The 15,544-nt window shown below is 27.0% G+C and overlaps 1 protein-coding gene across 1 annotated transcript; it reads right to left on the bottom strand.

Moving 5' to 3' along the window:
• Positions 1-1,044: 1,044 nt before the first annotated feature.
• On the bottom strand, positions 1,045-14,890 carry LOC148233323 (transmembrane protease serine 9-like). Its single transcript, XM_088190712.1, has 14 exons — positions 14,248-14,890; positions 11,366-11,564; positions 8,699-9,526; positions 8,521-8,629; positions 8,074-8,255; positions 7,895-7,999; positions 7,670-7,822; positions 7,351-7,506; positions 5,911-6,072; positions 5,664-5,849; positions 5,494-5,599; positions 2,727-2,908; positions 1,510-1,778; positions 1,045-1,302 (listed from the first exon to the last, which is right to left on the bottom strand). Exons 2-14 carry the CDS (start codon positions 11,454-11,456, stop codon positions 1,159-1,161), a joined length of 2,673 nt encoding a protein of 890 aa, XP_088046838.1. The 5' UTR covers positions 11,457-11,564; positions 14,248-14,890; the 3' UTR covers positions 1,045-1,158.
• Positions 14,891-15,544: the final 654 nt, after the last annotated feature.

Genomic DNA, 15,544 nt, shown 5'->3' with positions numbered 1-15,544 from the left:
ATTAATAGTATAATATTGCCCCATTTTAATTATTGTGCAACACTTTTAAATATGTTGAATAAATTAGATAAACAAATGTTGCAAAAATTACAAAATAGGGCAATGAGAGTAATCTTAAATAAAAATAGATTAACTAATTGTAAAAGTATGATTGATAGATTAGAATGGTTGAATGTTCAAGAAATATTGAGTATGAATGTATTAGTATTTATATATAAGTTAGAAAATAATATGTTACCACACTATTTTAATAAGTATTTAATAAGAAATAAAGATGTACATAAATATAATACTAGAAATAAAGAAAATTTAAAAATAATTAAGTATAAGAAAACGAGTACGGCTAGGGGAATTATGTACGGAGGTTTTAATTTATATAATAGTCTTTATATAAGAGAAATCCGAAACAGCAAAAATATAACGGGTTTTATAAATGGAATAAAAAAACACCTTCGTACATATAGAAATAAAATATTATAATATTAAGTCTTTATTATTGTATATTTTTTCTTTCTGTTATGTATTTTTTATATATTTTTATATATGTTTACTAAATTTGTTAGATGTAAAGATTAGCTATTAAGCTAAATAAATTAATAAAATAAAATAATAATCAATGCTAGTATTTTTTATGCAGCATAGCAATGACTTGTTCTAAATAGATTTGCTTTCTTTTTCTGAGAAAGTTTGCTCTGTGGTTTTCTAAGAAAATAAGGAAAATTAATTGGGATTACCTAATATATCATATTACAACTGATTAAGAAAATGATTTATTTCAATCTGAAATACTACCATGCCTGGAATTATTAAAATTAGGTTTATGATAATACTATTTATAAATATTCAGATAATAAACTCCATATTTTCCTGTTGATAAAATTACATTTCTAAGAATATCGTCAATGAACTTTCATTATATTATTAATTATTATAGTATTATATATATATATATATATATATATATATATATACAAATAATTCAATGGTTACGTCTTTAGCGTTAATATGTATTCTACATTTTTTTTATATTAATCATATTAAACAATAAATTTTACAAGAATATTTTATAGCACGCATGACTGAAATTATTTCGTAGAATTTTATAGAATTTCTGAACAATTTTTTTTAAGTTTAAAATTGCATATTTTTCATTTTGGTTCATGGCTCAATGTTGTCCAAAATCCAATTGATATAGTAATGAATGCCAGCATAAACTCCAGGTTCACCATTTCCACAATCGGATGGACCAAAAGATACAACACCCACTAGGGCATATTGTGGATATCCTTTTTCAACGCTGACCTGAAATTGTATATAGAATATTAAGCAAAAAGGTCATATGCATATATGTACATGGTCACCTCTGCCTTCAGAACCTATTTGTTTGTATACAATTTATCGAACACGCAAAACGGGTTTGATCGTACCCAGACGTGTGTGCTTCGCTTAATCTTGAATACCGGTTCAAAGATCCTTGAGCTTGCAAAAAATATATAAAAATATAAAAACCTTCATTAAAGGACCTCCTGAATCACCCCCGCATGCGTCTTCGTTTAGTACACCACCCGCACATATATGCTGCTCGCTAATATCCATGTATTTCAAGAAGGAATCTTTGCATTTCTGCCTTTCGATCATGGGTAGCTTTATAGTCTGTAGAACGGTTGCTGTGTTCATGGTTTTCATGCTGGTGTATCCCCATCCTGCAGTTTCGAAAACTGTGTTTTGATCGAAGGTTTCAACATCTGTTTGCGGAAGGCATATAGGCGAAACCCAACCTGAGAATCAAATTATAAATATATTTATTTAATACTTGACATTTGGATAGCACCCAATGGATATCGTTATTTTAAAATTAAATGGTTTAGAGATATTTTTTGGAATCTTATCCTAAATATTCCTTCTAAAAAACATACCTGCTTTTTCAGTTTTTTCATTTTAACAACATTTTAAATTTAATTTGTATGCATTTTGATATGATAGATTATGATTGAGATATGTAAAATTATCGCAATGCTTAGAGATTATAAAAAAATGTATCATTACTTAATTTGAGTTTGTTGAACTCCATAGTTCAACCAGTATAATAATTGAAAAAATATGAATATGATATCGTATGCCTAGAGTCATCTGTGTTTAGTTATATAAAATTATTATAAAATTGTGCGATGGAAACCATAATTTATTAAATATTCCAACCATATAATAATTTAAAATTATTATTACATTTAAGGAAGGTATTTTTATGTTTTAGTTAAACAATAATGGATATTAAGTTGTAATTAAAGTAAATAAATTATAACCTATTTAATATAATAAAGTTGCTCTGAAATGATTTAATTTTAAATAGTATTTCAGATTTGATAATTTGGTAGAAAATATAGCGACATATCAAAACACATCGTTCAAAGTTGTGCACTATGAACACTCCGTTTCAGCTCATTCGTCAGTAATTTTTATAACAGTCTATTTTTATTTATTCATACTATCTCAGATCATGCCGATATAAATATATATTCAAATGGTATAATATATTTTTCTAGTAGTATTCTGACATAAATAATAAATTGTTACATTTGTATTATAAACCTATTACCATTAGGTGAGTTTGCTTTACGCAGTGTTAATATAATGGAGGTTAATCATGATTGATAATAAAGTTTTGTTTTGCGAATGAGCTATAAAAAATGGCATGAAAAATTGTGTTTTGTAAAATAAAATTATACCGTTGTAATCAGGTTTTCTATCAAGTCGCACCAATGCAATATCGTTGATAAAGAGAGCTTCATCATAATCTTTATGGATGATGATTTTCATTGGTGTAAAGTCCTGAACAGGCTTAGCACATACGTCGTTTACGCAATCGATTAAATTTTTCGTGTCATGCTCTCCCAGGCGAACAACTGACCTAAACATTTTCACAAAGATGAAAATTAATCTTTAGTATTTTTTACAACGAAAAATAAGCATTTTTTTTTGTGATTATAGTGTTCAATATAAACTTTTAGAGAAGAAAAAATAAATTATTGGATTAGAAATCACTACAAAAATTATATTTACTTTTTTTTAGGTAGCTGTTATAAAAGTGATTTTTTTGTAGCTTGAATATTTCTTTGCTCTGATTGTTACTAGTGTAATATATTTTTATTACATATAACTTATAGATAGAATGATTTCTAAAATTACATTTTTGATATAGATATTATATTAATATTTCAGGAATTTAAAAATTAGTTGATTTTATCAATCGTACATCAGATACTAAAAAGATACAATAGCTCAATTATAATAAATATTCATGTTAAATACTGCATTAAAATATATATACGTTTTTTTTATGTTATTTATAGATTATCTTTTTGATATTTAAAAAAACATTGTTAATGTAAAAATAACTTTATTGTGATAAAGTCATATTAAAAATATTAACTTGTATAATACTTATATAGTGTTATTCTTTATTTTATATTATTTATTATCGCAGTGATGTAGAAAGTTTAATTGTGTTTTTTAAGCGAGAGTATAATTTTTGGCAACGTGTGACGCGTAATTTAAATTTATATTTCTATAAGTAAGCTTAAAAAAACATACACCATTGAATTTATTACAGCTGGTTTTACAAAAATAATAAAAATATAACATTATATTTATTATAAATTATAATTCTTCTGTTTTTCAGGCGCGTACGGTGCGATACATTATCTTTCGCTCGCTCGCGTATTAAGTGACGAGAGTGAGTGAGAAGATGTGAGCGTGCGGAACGCATGTAACGCGCGCCCTTATCTCTCACTCTCGTCACTTAACACACGAGCGAGCGAAAGGGAATGTATCGCACCGTACGCGCCTGCTGTTTTAAGCTGTTCCTTTAATTAGATATCATTTTTTACAACCCTAGTTTAAAATAAAAAATAAATATTATTTTATAACCACTTAAATTTTAAAGTTAACGTGTGTTAGATCCAATACTTTTGATCTAGTTCTCAATATTTTATTATATACATATGTTGAAATTGCATGTATATATTTTTTTAAATAAATTTAATTTAATTTTATATTTAGTTTCTACAAATTAGTAGAAATTCATTTTTTATTGCATTTTTATAATTTTTTGCAAAATACCGAGTTCAAGGATGTAAATTAAGTATAAAAAGTAAAGCTCATTTTTATACATTTTTAATGTTTTTTTTTATAGCTTATGCATTTTAATTAAAATTCACTTAAATCTAAATTCTTACAAAAAAATCTAAAAACTTAGTTTTAAATAAATTAAATATGTATTATAATAAATAATAAATAATAAAAATAATTTGTTTTTAAAGTGAATGTTACTAAAATTTCTAAAATAAATAAAAAAATATCAAATATATAAAAAAAACATTTAGCTGAAATTAAAAAGTCTTAAAATAATTAAAAATATGTACATTTACATATTTTTGAAAAATACTTCTTTCAACGCCTTATACAATTTTGCACAAAAAAATTCAGTTAAAATCTGTCTCAGTAAAAATAAAAGTATAGTGATGGTTAAAGTACAGAAAATAATAATTTTAATAATATCAGAGCGAATATAATAGTATAATATAAATTAATAAAAATACATAATAAAAAAAATTTGCAAATAAAAATATAAGCTTAGTTAAGGTCCTTTTAGCACTAAATTAAGTACACAAATTAATAAATTAGATATTATAAAAATCTTTTTTTACAACCTTAATTATTTTCACTATCAGTTTAAAATATAAAATAAATACAAAATATCACTGGACTTTTAAAGTAAGGATATATTAGAGACTGATATTAGCTCCAATATTTTTGTTCAAGCTTTTTATTACATGCTGTACAAAGTAATTTTCAAAAATATGTGTGTCTTAGCCTCTTTTTTAACGCTTTTGTTCTGCACTCTTTTGTCGTGCGAATTTATCACGGTTCGATACTTTGTCTGCGTGCTTTGTCGGCGCAGTTGTGTCCTACACTTTATTGCTACGACGCAAGTTTTACGCACGAATATAGTTATTTTATCTTTGTGAACTTAAAAAGTTCAAAATCAGTATTGCAAATATAACATTTATTGACATTTTATAGGAAAGCTATTTAACTTTTTTAGATGGTCAAAAATCATAAAAAAATTAATGTGTTTTTATGACGGTACTCTACTATTAAAATTTGTCATAAAAAACAATCCCCACTAAAATTTGCACTAAATCCATTCCAAATATAAATTGTTTGACACACTAGAATTCATTTTCTAGTAATGGCAGAAAACTTTCTTACTAATCTACTGCTATACAATACCATCTTTAACGATGAGATATTACAGTACTTAATAATTTATATCAAGTTGATTTCTGTATTTTTTTCTATTTATTTTAACATTTATCTCATTAGCTGCTGTGACACATATTCTTTTTAAAAGGTTAATGGGTCATGACTTTGTCTATATTACACACTATTAAAATAAACTCATATATTCTGATCTTTAAAATATTTACTTACAGATTAAACATTGGATTTGATGTCACGCAATGAGCTGCCGTCACAATGTACATATAACTAATCAGAGTTCCTCCGCATTTAAACATTGTCCTTCCATTTTTTCCCGCTAATTGAGCAAAAAATCAAGATAAACACAATTTTTAATACTTCCCAATTTAAAAGAATCTCACTGTATCCCAATCGTGCTATCCAAGGAAATTGCCCCAAACCAGCTTCTACACCACCGATGATCCTGTCAGAGTTTGACTGTCCACATTCTTCATTTTCATCTATGATGTACTTCCAATTAGGATGATTTGCAACGGTTTGAACACCACCTCTGCCCATACTCACACTCAGCAAAGGACCTCTATCTCCTTGAAATTAAAATTTCATTGAAAAAAATATTAATTTTTTTAATACAAAATAAAATATTACTGGTTGTTTCATCTCTATCTTCAGAAATTTGCACTTTTTCAACCACTTTCTCGATCTTGTTGACAGCTGATTCTACACTTACGGGAATTTCTTTATCTAGGTTCAACTTATCTACGTTTATGTAGTAATTCTTTATGTTGAAAATTTCACCATTTCCTATGACTTTTAAAAATTAATATGGTTTAAAATATACTTTAAAATGATTATTGGTTTAATTATTATACCTTTTTGAGTATATAAAATAAATAATTGAATAAATATATATTTTATATTCATTGTGAAGCAAACAATAACGTTATTTCAGTAAGGCAAACAGGATACAAATGATTATTTGATATCGATTTTAAGTCAATGTTGGAATTTAATTCGCAGTATACAGTAGCCGCAAAAGGCAAAGCCATTTATCATTTATTTTTAATATTTTTTTATAATATGATACATTTATAAATTAATTTAATTGGTTCTACCAGACGTAGCCTATATAATTCAATGTTTGAAATATTGTATTGCAACAATGTTCAATAAGCAATAACTGAACAATATTAATATATAATATTACTGACATCATTTACTAGTAATATCATTATAAAAAGTTTTAATATTAACGCTAGATAACCGCGCGTTTCCACCGCGACGGCACGATTTTAATGCTTTTGACGTTGATTCTAAACAGAGATGTCATTTGGGGGTGGAAGGGCATTTGTTTCTCCTTGAATTTGCTCATCAAAATGCTTGCCATTTAATAAAATACTATGAATCTTCATAAAATATTATTATTAAAGACAGGCCATCTTTTGTGTCCCCCGGAAAACATTTTGTCCCCCTCTGACGTCTCTGCTTTAGAATTTTAAAATATAAAGAAAGCCTATATATTTCTACCTGCTGCTTATGGTTAAATATATTTATATTGAATATATATTTTCACCGATAAAACACATACACATAAAAAATATGTCAGTTACAATTTTGGTTCGGTTTGGGTTTGGATTAAATTAAACTTGCAAATGTAGGAGTCATAATTTTAAACAACACGTAGATTTATTAATACAAAAACTTACGGACTCTTGTGAATATTAAATAGCGTGACCAATCCATTACCGTTTTATGTGCAAAATTAAATTGCAAATCCGTGTTCAAGTTAATGAATATTTAACAAAAATACGTTTTTAATTTAAACATATTAATTTATTTACAGTCTTTTTTATACATTTTTACAATTGTTAACACTAGTGTTGTATGAAAATGGATACCATTTAATCATACTTTAATTAATTCGATTAAATATTATATTATATTATATTATAAAAAAGTTTTTTCGGTGGTATATAACAATACAATTAAATTAAACTTATACATCTTATAACAAAGATATTTAATAATATAATGCACTATTGACAGTAAAATGTCAATAAAAAGTTTTAAAGATTTGTTAAAATTATAAACTGTCTAATATCCAGTCTAAGAAAGACTCAACGCGTGTGTAAACACCCGGTAAAGATGCTGTACCGCATCTTCTTGGACCAAAGGAGACAATTCCGATTAAGGTAGCTCTGCGAGTTTCATCAGCTGCGACGAACAATGGACCGCCACTGTCACCTAAAATAAAAAAAAAAAATATTAATATTTATATTGATAAAGCAATAAATATATTTTACATAGAGCAGTGCCATCCAAGGCTTCCAAAGTCATTACAGCACTGACATAAAATGTTTTACGCAATACAACATAATTTACAAGATATATTCAATATAAAAAATACCTTCACAAGCATCCATATTTTCAATTCCAGCAGTGCATATTTGGCTTTCAATTATTGTCATATTATATCTATTTCTATAAGTCAAAACGCATTCTTCGTATGGTATGACTGTTAAATTGATCCATTGTAAGGTTGGAGATGCAAGTGTTATACCTAAAATGTTGTTTATAAATAATTAATTATTATTAATATATAAAAAATATTTATGTATGTATAAAAATATACCTGTATTTGTAGAACCCCAACCAGCAACAATAGCTCTTAATCCTGTGGTGTTTATAATTTTTTCTGGCGTACCATCAAATGGAAGACAAAGAGGAGTAACGAATTCTAAATATATATATATGTTTTTATTATGGAACAGTTTGGCATAAAATATTTTATTTAGGAGAATGTTTTCTTACGTGATAGTCTAACTGGAGAACTGAGTTTAACTATTCCAATATCATTGCTCATTCTAGGGGTGTTATAACTAAGGTGAACCACGACTCTTCCAGGAGTGAAATCTTGTGGTGGTTCAGCACAATCAGTTCCTACGCAATCTACATCAGTTCTTTCATCTAGTTCTCCTAAACGTATTGTAACCCTGAAAGCATTTTGTATTATTATTAAAAGACGAGACACTAAGTTAGTTATTGATACTAGTAGTAAGTATGATTATTAGGGATATGAAAATGAAATTAACGGATATCAAGCGCGTGGTCGGAATCGGCACTATCTTTTCCGACCGCCTACATATGTATATTTAAACGACGCTCTTGACTTTGATTTATCTGCCTTAGAAAGCTGATTTGATTATTAATTTAAGAAACTAAAAAAAAATATTGTAAAAGTTAATAAAATATACTTACAATGCTAATCCTGGAGATAGATTAGATACACAATGTGCTGCTGTAACGACATGTCTATCACTGATCAAAGTAGCTCCACATCTATATAATACTCTATTGCCTCCATTTCCTATTATAATAAAGTTTAATTAATATTTAAAATCTATTGCAAATATTATAATAATATCATACTACTTACTAGTGTAACCTAATCTGGCCATCCAAGGAAAGTCTCTAAGCTGTGCTTCAATACCGCCAACGATCCTATTCTGCAGTCTAATTCCACACGTTTGACTTGTGAGTATTGTTCTCTTAGCTTCTTTAGTAGTAGCTGCATCCAAATCGAGCTCAACAGGTAAGTCTTCTATGATAGGTTGAAGGGTTGTTGCCATTATCTCTGGAAATACTGCATCTGAGTTTTCTGCCGAATCTTGAGGAAACACAAAAATCGCCTCAGTGGTGCTTGTAGTTGTGGTAGTAGTCGTTGGTTTTTTTGCAGGCTTTGGCTTTTTCGTCGGAGTTTCATTGACGCAATCGTCCGAACTTTTAGTCGGATAATGGTTGTACCAATTTGGATAGTTGTTCCAACTTTCTGTGGGGTAAGATGGAGCATTGTTCCAATGCGGAAATCCGTTATTGTCCCATTTGAAGAAGTGATTCATATACTTATTCTTTTGCCTTGTATCGTGTTCATTGAAACACAGATTTCTCCTATGGTCGCGTTTTTGCTTATGTGTTCTAATCAATAGATTTTCAACAATCAAGTTACAGCAGAACTTAGGATAGTTGTTATCGAAACCGCAGCCGAAGTTGTTTACTACGTGACGTTCGTAGTATCCGCCGTATCCTGCATATACATTTAAAGCCACAGAACATTCCCGAATATCTACGCATTCACAATGTGGCGTTTTTATTGTATTGTGATTGTAATAATGGCCTTTTTGTGGGTCGTTTGCGTGTTCAAACCGTCTTTGGTGGTTAATAAATGCCGTGTTAATGTCGTATGAGTTTTCATTGTTTTTCCAATCTGAAAAAATAAAAGTTCAATTGTAACTATAACACATATTTATAAACTAAATCTTTAATAAAACAGTTAGGCAAAATACTTTGAATAAAAACATAACTATTTCACATCGTTCAATTTATCAGAGGTCAAAAAATAATTGATAACAATAGTTACATAAGTGTTTATTTATAGTTTAAAATTACCAGAGATACATAAAATAAATACAAAACCCCCGAAAGTTTTCTACATAATTACCTAAACTTTAATAATTATATTTAAATATTGATTAATTAGATCGCAATTATTATTCTGTATCATATAAATTTATATTAGATTATAGATACTACATATTTGACGGGACCAGTAATCGCTACGACGATGCATACAATGCATTTTTGAGCAAGTGAACTAAAAGGTCAGTGGCAAATATCTGCAAAAGCAGGTATAGAAACTCTGGATTACGCATTCTAAAAGAACACGACGTCTAAGTTGTTACAAAGAGTTTAATAAGATATTTTGATATACATATATAATCATCGACATAGGTCAGGAGATCGAGGATTAGATTACCTTCTAAATATCAAAGATACATCACATCCAGAACAACTTGGAATGATGAGAGTTCAGCTGAACTAGCACCAAACGGAGCTATGCTGAATCTTCGAAAGTTCAACCCGATCTTCAATACGATTTGAAGACAACAAAAAAAACAGGCACATACCCAAATTGTTTTCCATTGTTTTAAATAGCTGTGATTTTTATACAAGGTATATACTTTTCAATTAAAAAATTAAGTAACGAGAGTGAGTGAGAGATAAGAGCATGCGGTTAGCATGCCCTTATCTCTCATTTACTCTCGTCACTTAACACGCGAGCGATCGAGAGAGAAAGTATTTCACCGCTCGCCTTTAATATATACCTAATTATTTTTTGCATGGAGGATACGTTCCAAGGACGGGTAAAAAATCATGGATAAAAATTTACAGTATAGTGATAATTTCCATTAATTAAAATCTCATAACAATTTGTAATATTAGCTGTATTATTCATAACAATATGTTTCATAAGATGCTCACAAAATAAAGTAATAAATCGTTATACATAGTAAAAAAATATTTGGTCCATTTTCTTGGACCGTACCAAAACATGTATATTATGAATACATTAAATATTTCTTTGTTAATCTTTTTTGTACTCCAGAGATATTTTTTTGGAAATAATTAAAAAAACAGTTGTTGATTGATTTGTTGAGTTTCATCTTTGTTGTTTATTGATAAGTTTATTTAAAACTATAAAAAGAGGGTCAGACATTTCATATTATGTTTATCATATGTTAAATTAAATTTGTCTGTTTTTAAGTGTTGTGAATGTCCTGATTTTTCTATAAATTTATGTACATATAAATGATTTTGATCACGTATACAGGATGGTTAAAAAATATTGATAGATACATCATATATTAATACAAAAATTAAAAGTGTCGACCTCTATATCTAGAGGTCGACATAAAACTTTTTATTTACATAATAATTATTTGATATGCTGTGCTCAAATTATACACACACGAATGCGTGGCTATGTAGCAATCATTAATACCAATTAGAAAAGAGAATAAACACCTTGAAAAGCGAGTGTTTTATTTTGTAAATATGTTGAACAAAAACAGCCGATTCATCATTGCAAAATGTACAATTAACGGCAGGGTAAGTGTTAATATATATTTAAATTATTTTTAACAGCAAAGCCACAAAACTGTGACCTTACTAAGACCTTGGTTTTTAGAGATTAAATGATATATTATATTTTATAACATATATATTTTCACAATAAAAAAATGATAAAACATTAATTAATACTTACACGGGTCACCACAAGTCAATAGAACTTGCGAAGAAATCACAAATATGCAAATCCACGTTCCTTCCAAGACATTCATGCGTTTATCAGCCATTTTTGAAGTGGTATAATATCGTCAAAGATTAGAAATTCACTAAATTCGCATGGTTTAGGTGAGTTTATGAACAAGTTACATAGTTTACGAGCACGTTTGTTGAATAACCTAGAACACCAAGAACGGCATGTTAATGAACTGTTGATGTATTTTCTTATGTTTGGTATAAATAAACGAATAATAACCCGAGCACCGCAATCGACCACAAACGACCATCGAATGATCCTTGAAAAGATACACTAAAGCTTTTATATGTTAAAATGTTGGGTTTTCTTGCTGTACAAAAGCTGTACAAAAGTAACACTAGCTAGTGAGAGTTCGACGTAAAGATGAACGTGAATTTAGAAGAAGCAAAATATATACTATAGATTGATACTATAAAAACTTTGCATTTTTAAAGTATGACGTTACTTTGTAGTTAATCTGGTTATACCGGTTGATTTTGTAGATAAAAAAATATGAACATCAGTCTAGAATATTAATACTTTTTTATATTTATACAGGCTGCTTCTAAAGAGACTATATGCTTAAATTAGAATAAAATATTTATTGCCAATCTTATACTAATTTAAGTATTTTTTAAATGTTCACCTTATTTTTAATCTTGACTTGATAATGCAGAAATATGTTTTTTATATGCAAGATAAATTATATGATAGACAATAAAAAGTTCAAGGTGTCATGTCACAATGGTAATTAAAGTTATGCCAAAAAGGCAACTTTTTATATTATAAAAATACATGGTTTATTTTATCAAAGTAAAATTGTTGAACACTAATAATTTTTTGGCCTACGTTTCAAAAGGTATGTTCCTCACATAGCCATAGTGTGAAATATACTCACAATGGCAGGAATATATCTTTTCTTTTATATTTAGATTTTCGCGAGTATAATTATTTTTGAAATCTCGGGATGCATCGAGATTTTTGTTTACTTGTATTCTATATTTCGGCCGTAATTTTCCGGCCATGATCACGAATTATTCGCAACAACAAAAAAGAGTTGCGAATAATTCGTGATCATGGCCGGAAAAAAACGGCTGAAATATAGAATACAAGTAAACAAAAATGAATCCCGAGATATCAAAAAAATATATATATATATATATATATATATATATATATATATATATATATATTTATATATATATATATATAAATATATATATATATATATATATATATATTTGTGTATATTATAAAAATAATGTTAAAAACCTCCTGATGATGCTGAGAAAATCTTCAGCGAAATATTTATATATACATATATAGAAATTATTTCGTCTATGCACTTTTGAAGTGTCTTTTAACTACAAAAACAGTTAAAATAAGATTTTACCACTTGTTTAACCGCAGAATTAAAAAAAACTACAGACTGTGTTTGTCTACAGAAGTTCATAAGCCATTAAAAATTCATTTAACGTTGAAAATCAATCATAAAAAGCACAAGGTGTCAAGAACCGGGGTAATACATAATATTGAGTATTTTAACTATCTTTTTATTATACTGTGATCTCTTTTGAAGTGAAGGAGAGATAAAAGACCATTATTAAAGCAACAAATAAATATTTATCATTAAGAAAGCTTTTGTTAAAGTATCAAGAGCCGCAGTAAGACAATAATATAAATACATATAATGATAAAAATAAAATAAATAGAAGATCAGAAAAAGTCTTGCATTTAAAACTTATACGTTTTAATTATTACGTATATTTTATGTGATAAGTGAAATATGGAGAATAAAAATATTTATTACTAAGAAGATTTTAGTAATGAAAAAATAGAACAAAATTTATTGAGAATCGAGTGACATAATATTATATAAAAAAATATGACGTAATCGGCTGCTTAGAAAATAAATAAAATAAAAGCGAGAGCCTGAAAAATATCAACAAAAGACTATATTTTGTAAAATAAATACGCTTTGGAAACACCCTATATGTTTTATATTTATACTGGTTTTATTAATTTATTGTTCAAGTAACTCTCAAATATATGATATAAATAAGTCTTATTAAAAGAAACAAGAAATCGAAATTAATTCTGTCTCATTTTAATTGCATATTTTTGCATTCAATAAATTTTAAACAATAATTGTCAATTATTGTCATATTATTTTAAAAAATGATTTCGCATCAAGATGCGAAATCATTTTTTTAAATTTGATTAAACGTAACCTCAAGAGGTTACGTTTAATTTATAGTTAGTCTTTGAACTTTAACTAAAAATTAAATATTTGCTCTATATTTATTATACTTGAAACAGACAGATGAAACATAGCAAAATATATACTTTATTTTAATGTATATAGAGAATACTATTTTAAATGAATAATGTGATACAAATATTGTTTAAAATTGTTGCTTATTTTGAGAACATAAATAAAAACATACTATTTTTCATACAATAGAAAACAAAAGCCACTTTGGTATTATGTTTTATTTTGCTAAAAAATATTTTTTTAAATATGTTAGCCTTTGTATTAAAAACTAAAAAAATTTTGTATAATATCTGAACTTTAGTTTTGAACTTTACACAAATTCTGCATTAAATAAACTTAATATCCATTAATATATTTTGCAAAGAAGCAAATTCTGAAACATAATTTAAAATATATATAAATAAAGTAAGCATTTTAACACAATTTGATTCACATTATCATTGTATACAAAGTATTAGCATTATCTCCAATTAGCTTTGATACTGATACATTCTATTTCATAAAAAATCACTCGCAATAATTATAAATACATCCTGTATAAAAAATAAAAATATTATAAACACACACACACCTTAGCACACGAAAGTTGACCGTAAAGACGATAGATTGACGTCCAATATTGAGTTAGATTTAAACAATTTTTTACTACGCTCTAGTATTTATGCTAAGTTGTGATTCAAGTAGTTCTCGAAATGTAGTGCCGCATACGCGGAATTATAGTAACTGACCACAAAAATACGCCGCGTCTATATCAAAACCGCTATCATAACCCTGGCCCAAGTTCAGATCTCCCAAATGTTGCTTTCAATATTAGGTAATTCGGAGGGGATTCCGATATAAACAAACATCGGTTTAGCGGTGTTTATGTATGGTTGGTTTTGATAATGCTTATAACTTAAATTAATAAAACATTTAAGCAATTTGCTTTATGATTAATTGTTAAAAAAATTGATACATCTTCATACTGGATTTTATTGTTTTTTCAGTTACATTGTTTTCTCGAAAGGTTGTGCTTAAAATTCAATGATGTGACATATTTTATAGTCTCTGCTAGGGATTATGGATAAAATTTTACGCAAATGTCCTTGAACTGTTTTACATATACTTGGTTATGTTTACTTATAATTTAATGAGTTTATTAGATATTTGTGTAAATATCAAGATAAAACGCAGCAAAGTAAACTTAATTTAAAACGTCATCGAAAGAATAATATGTTTTTTTATATATTTGTATATCTTAAAACATAACAAGATATTCTATTAGTCTCATATGCTGTTGAGTTTAAAAAAAATGTTTAATCTAAAATTTAGTTTATAATTCAATGCGTGTTTATTTATTTATGTAATTATATAGACTTGGAAAATAGCACAAATTGTGCATCAAAATATGGCAAGGTAAAATTAATTTATTGTGTCATTGAAATGAATATATATATTTTTTACATACTTGTATATATTTAAAACAAAGTTCTCCCTTTAAAATTTATTTTGTAATTAAAAAAGTTTCACTGAGAATAAAAATCAATTTTGGTAATAAAGACTCACAAAAGACACAATTTAAAAAAAATATGTTTTAACAAAAAGTAAGATTATAATATTAATAATGAAAAAAAGTGTTATTTAAGATAGAAAATAACTAAATGTTTATTAATAAAAAAAACAGACTGCTTAAGGTGTGAGAATAATATTGTTGTATTTTATATGATCAGGTAATATGCTATAATAATAATATATACCTACTATTAATATGAAATTAAATTATTTTTTAAGCATTATTATCAAATTATTATGGGTTTTTCTTATATTTTAATATTTTTTTGACTATCTAGAATATATACATATGTATATATAAGACTATGGATAGAATC

Source organism: Plectrocnemia conspersa, unplaced genomic scaffold (assembly GCF_051122295.1).
Source record: "Plectrocnemia conspersa isolate PC_06_02 unplaced genomic scaffold, ASM5112229v1 ptg000008l, whole genome shotgun sequence".
NCBI lineage: Eukaryota > Metazoa > Arthropoda > Insecta > Trichoptera > Polycentropodidae > Plectrocnemia > Plectrocnemia conspersa.
This window is presented reverse-complemented; position numbering and strand designations above follow the sequence as displayed.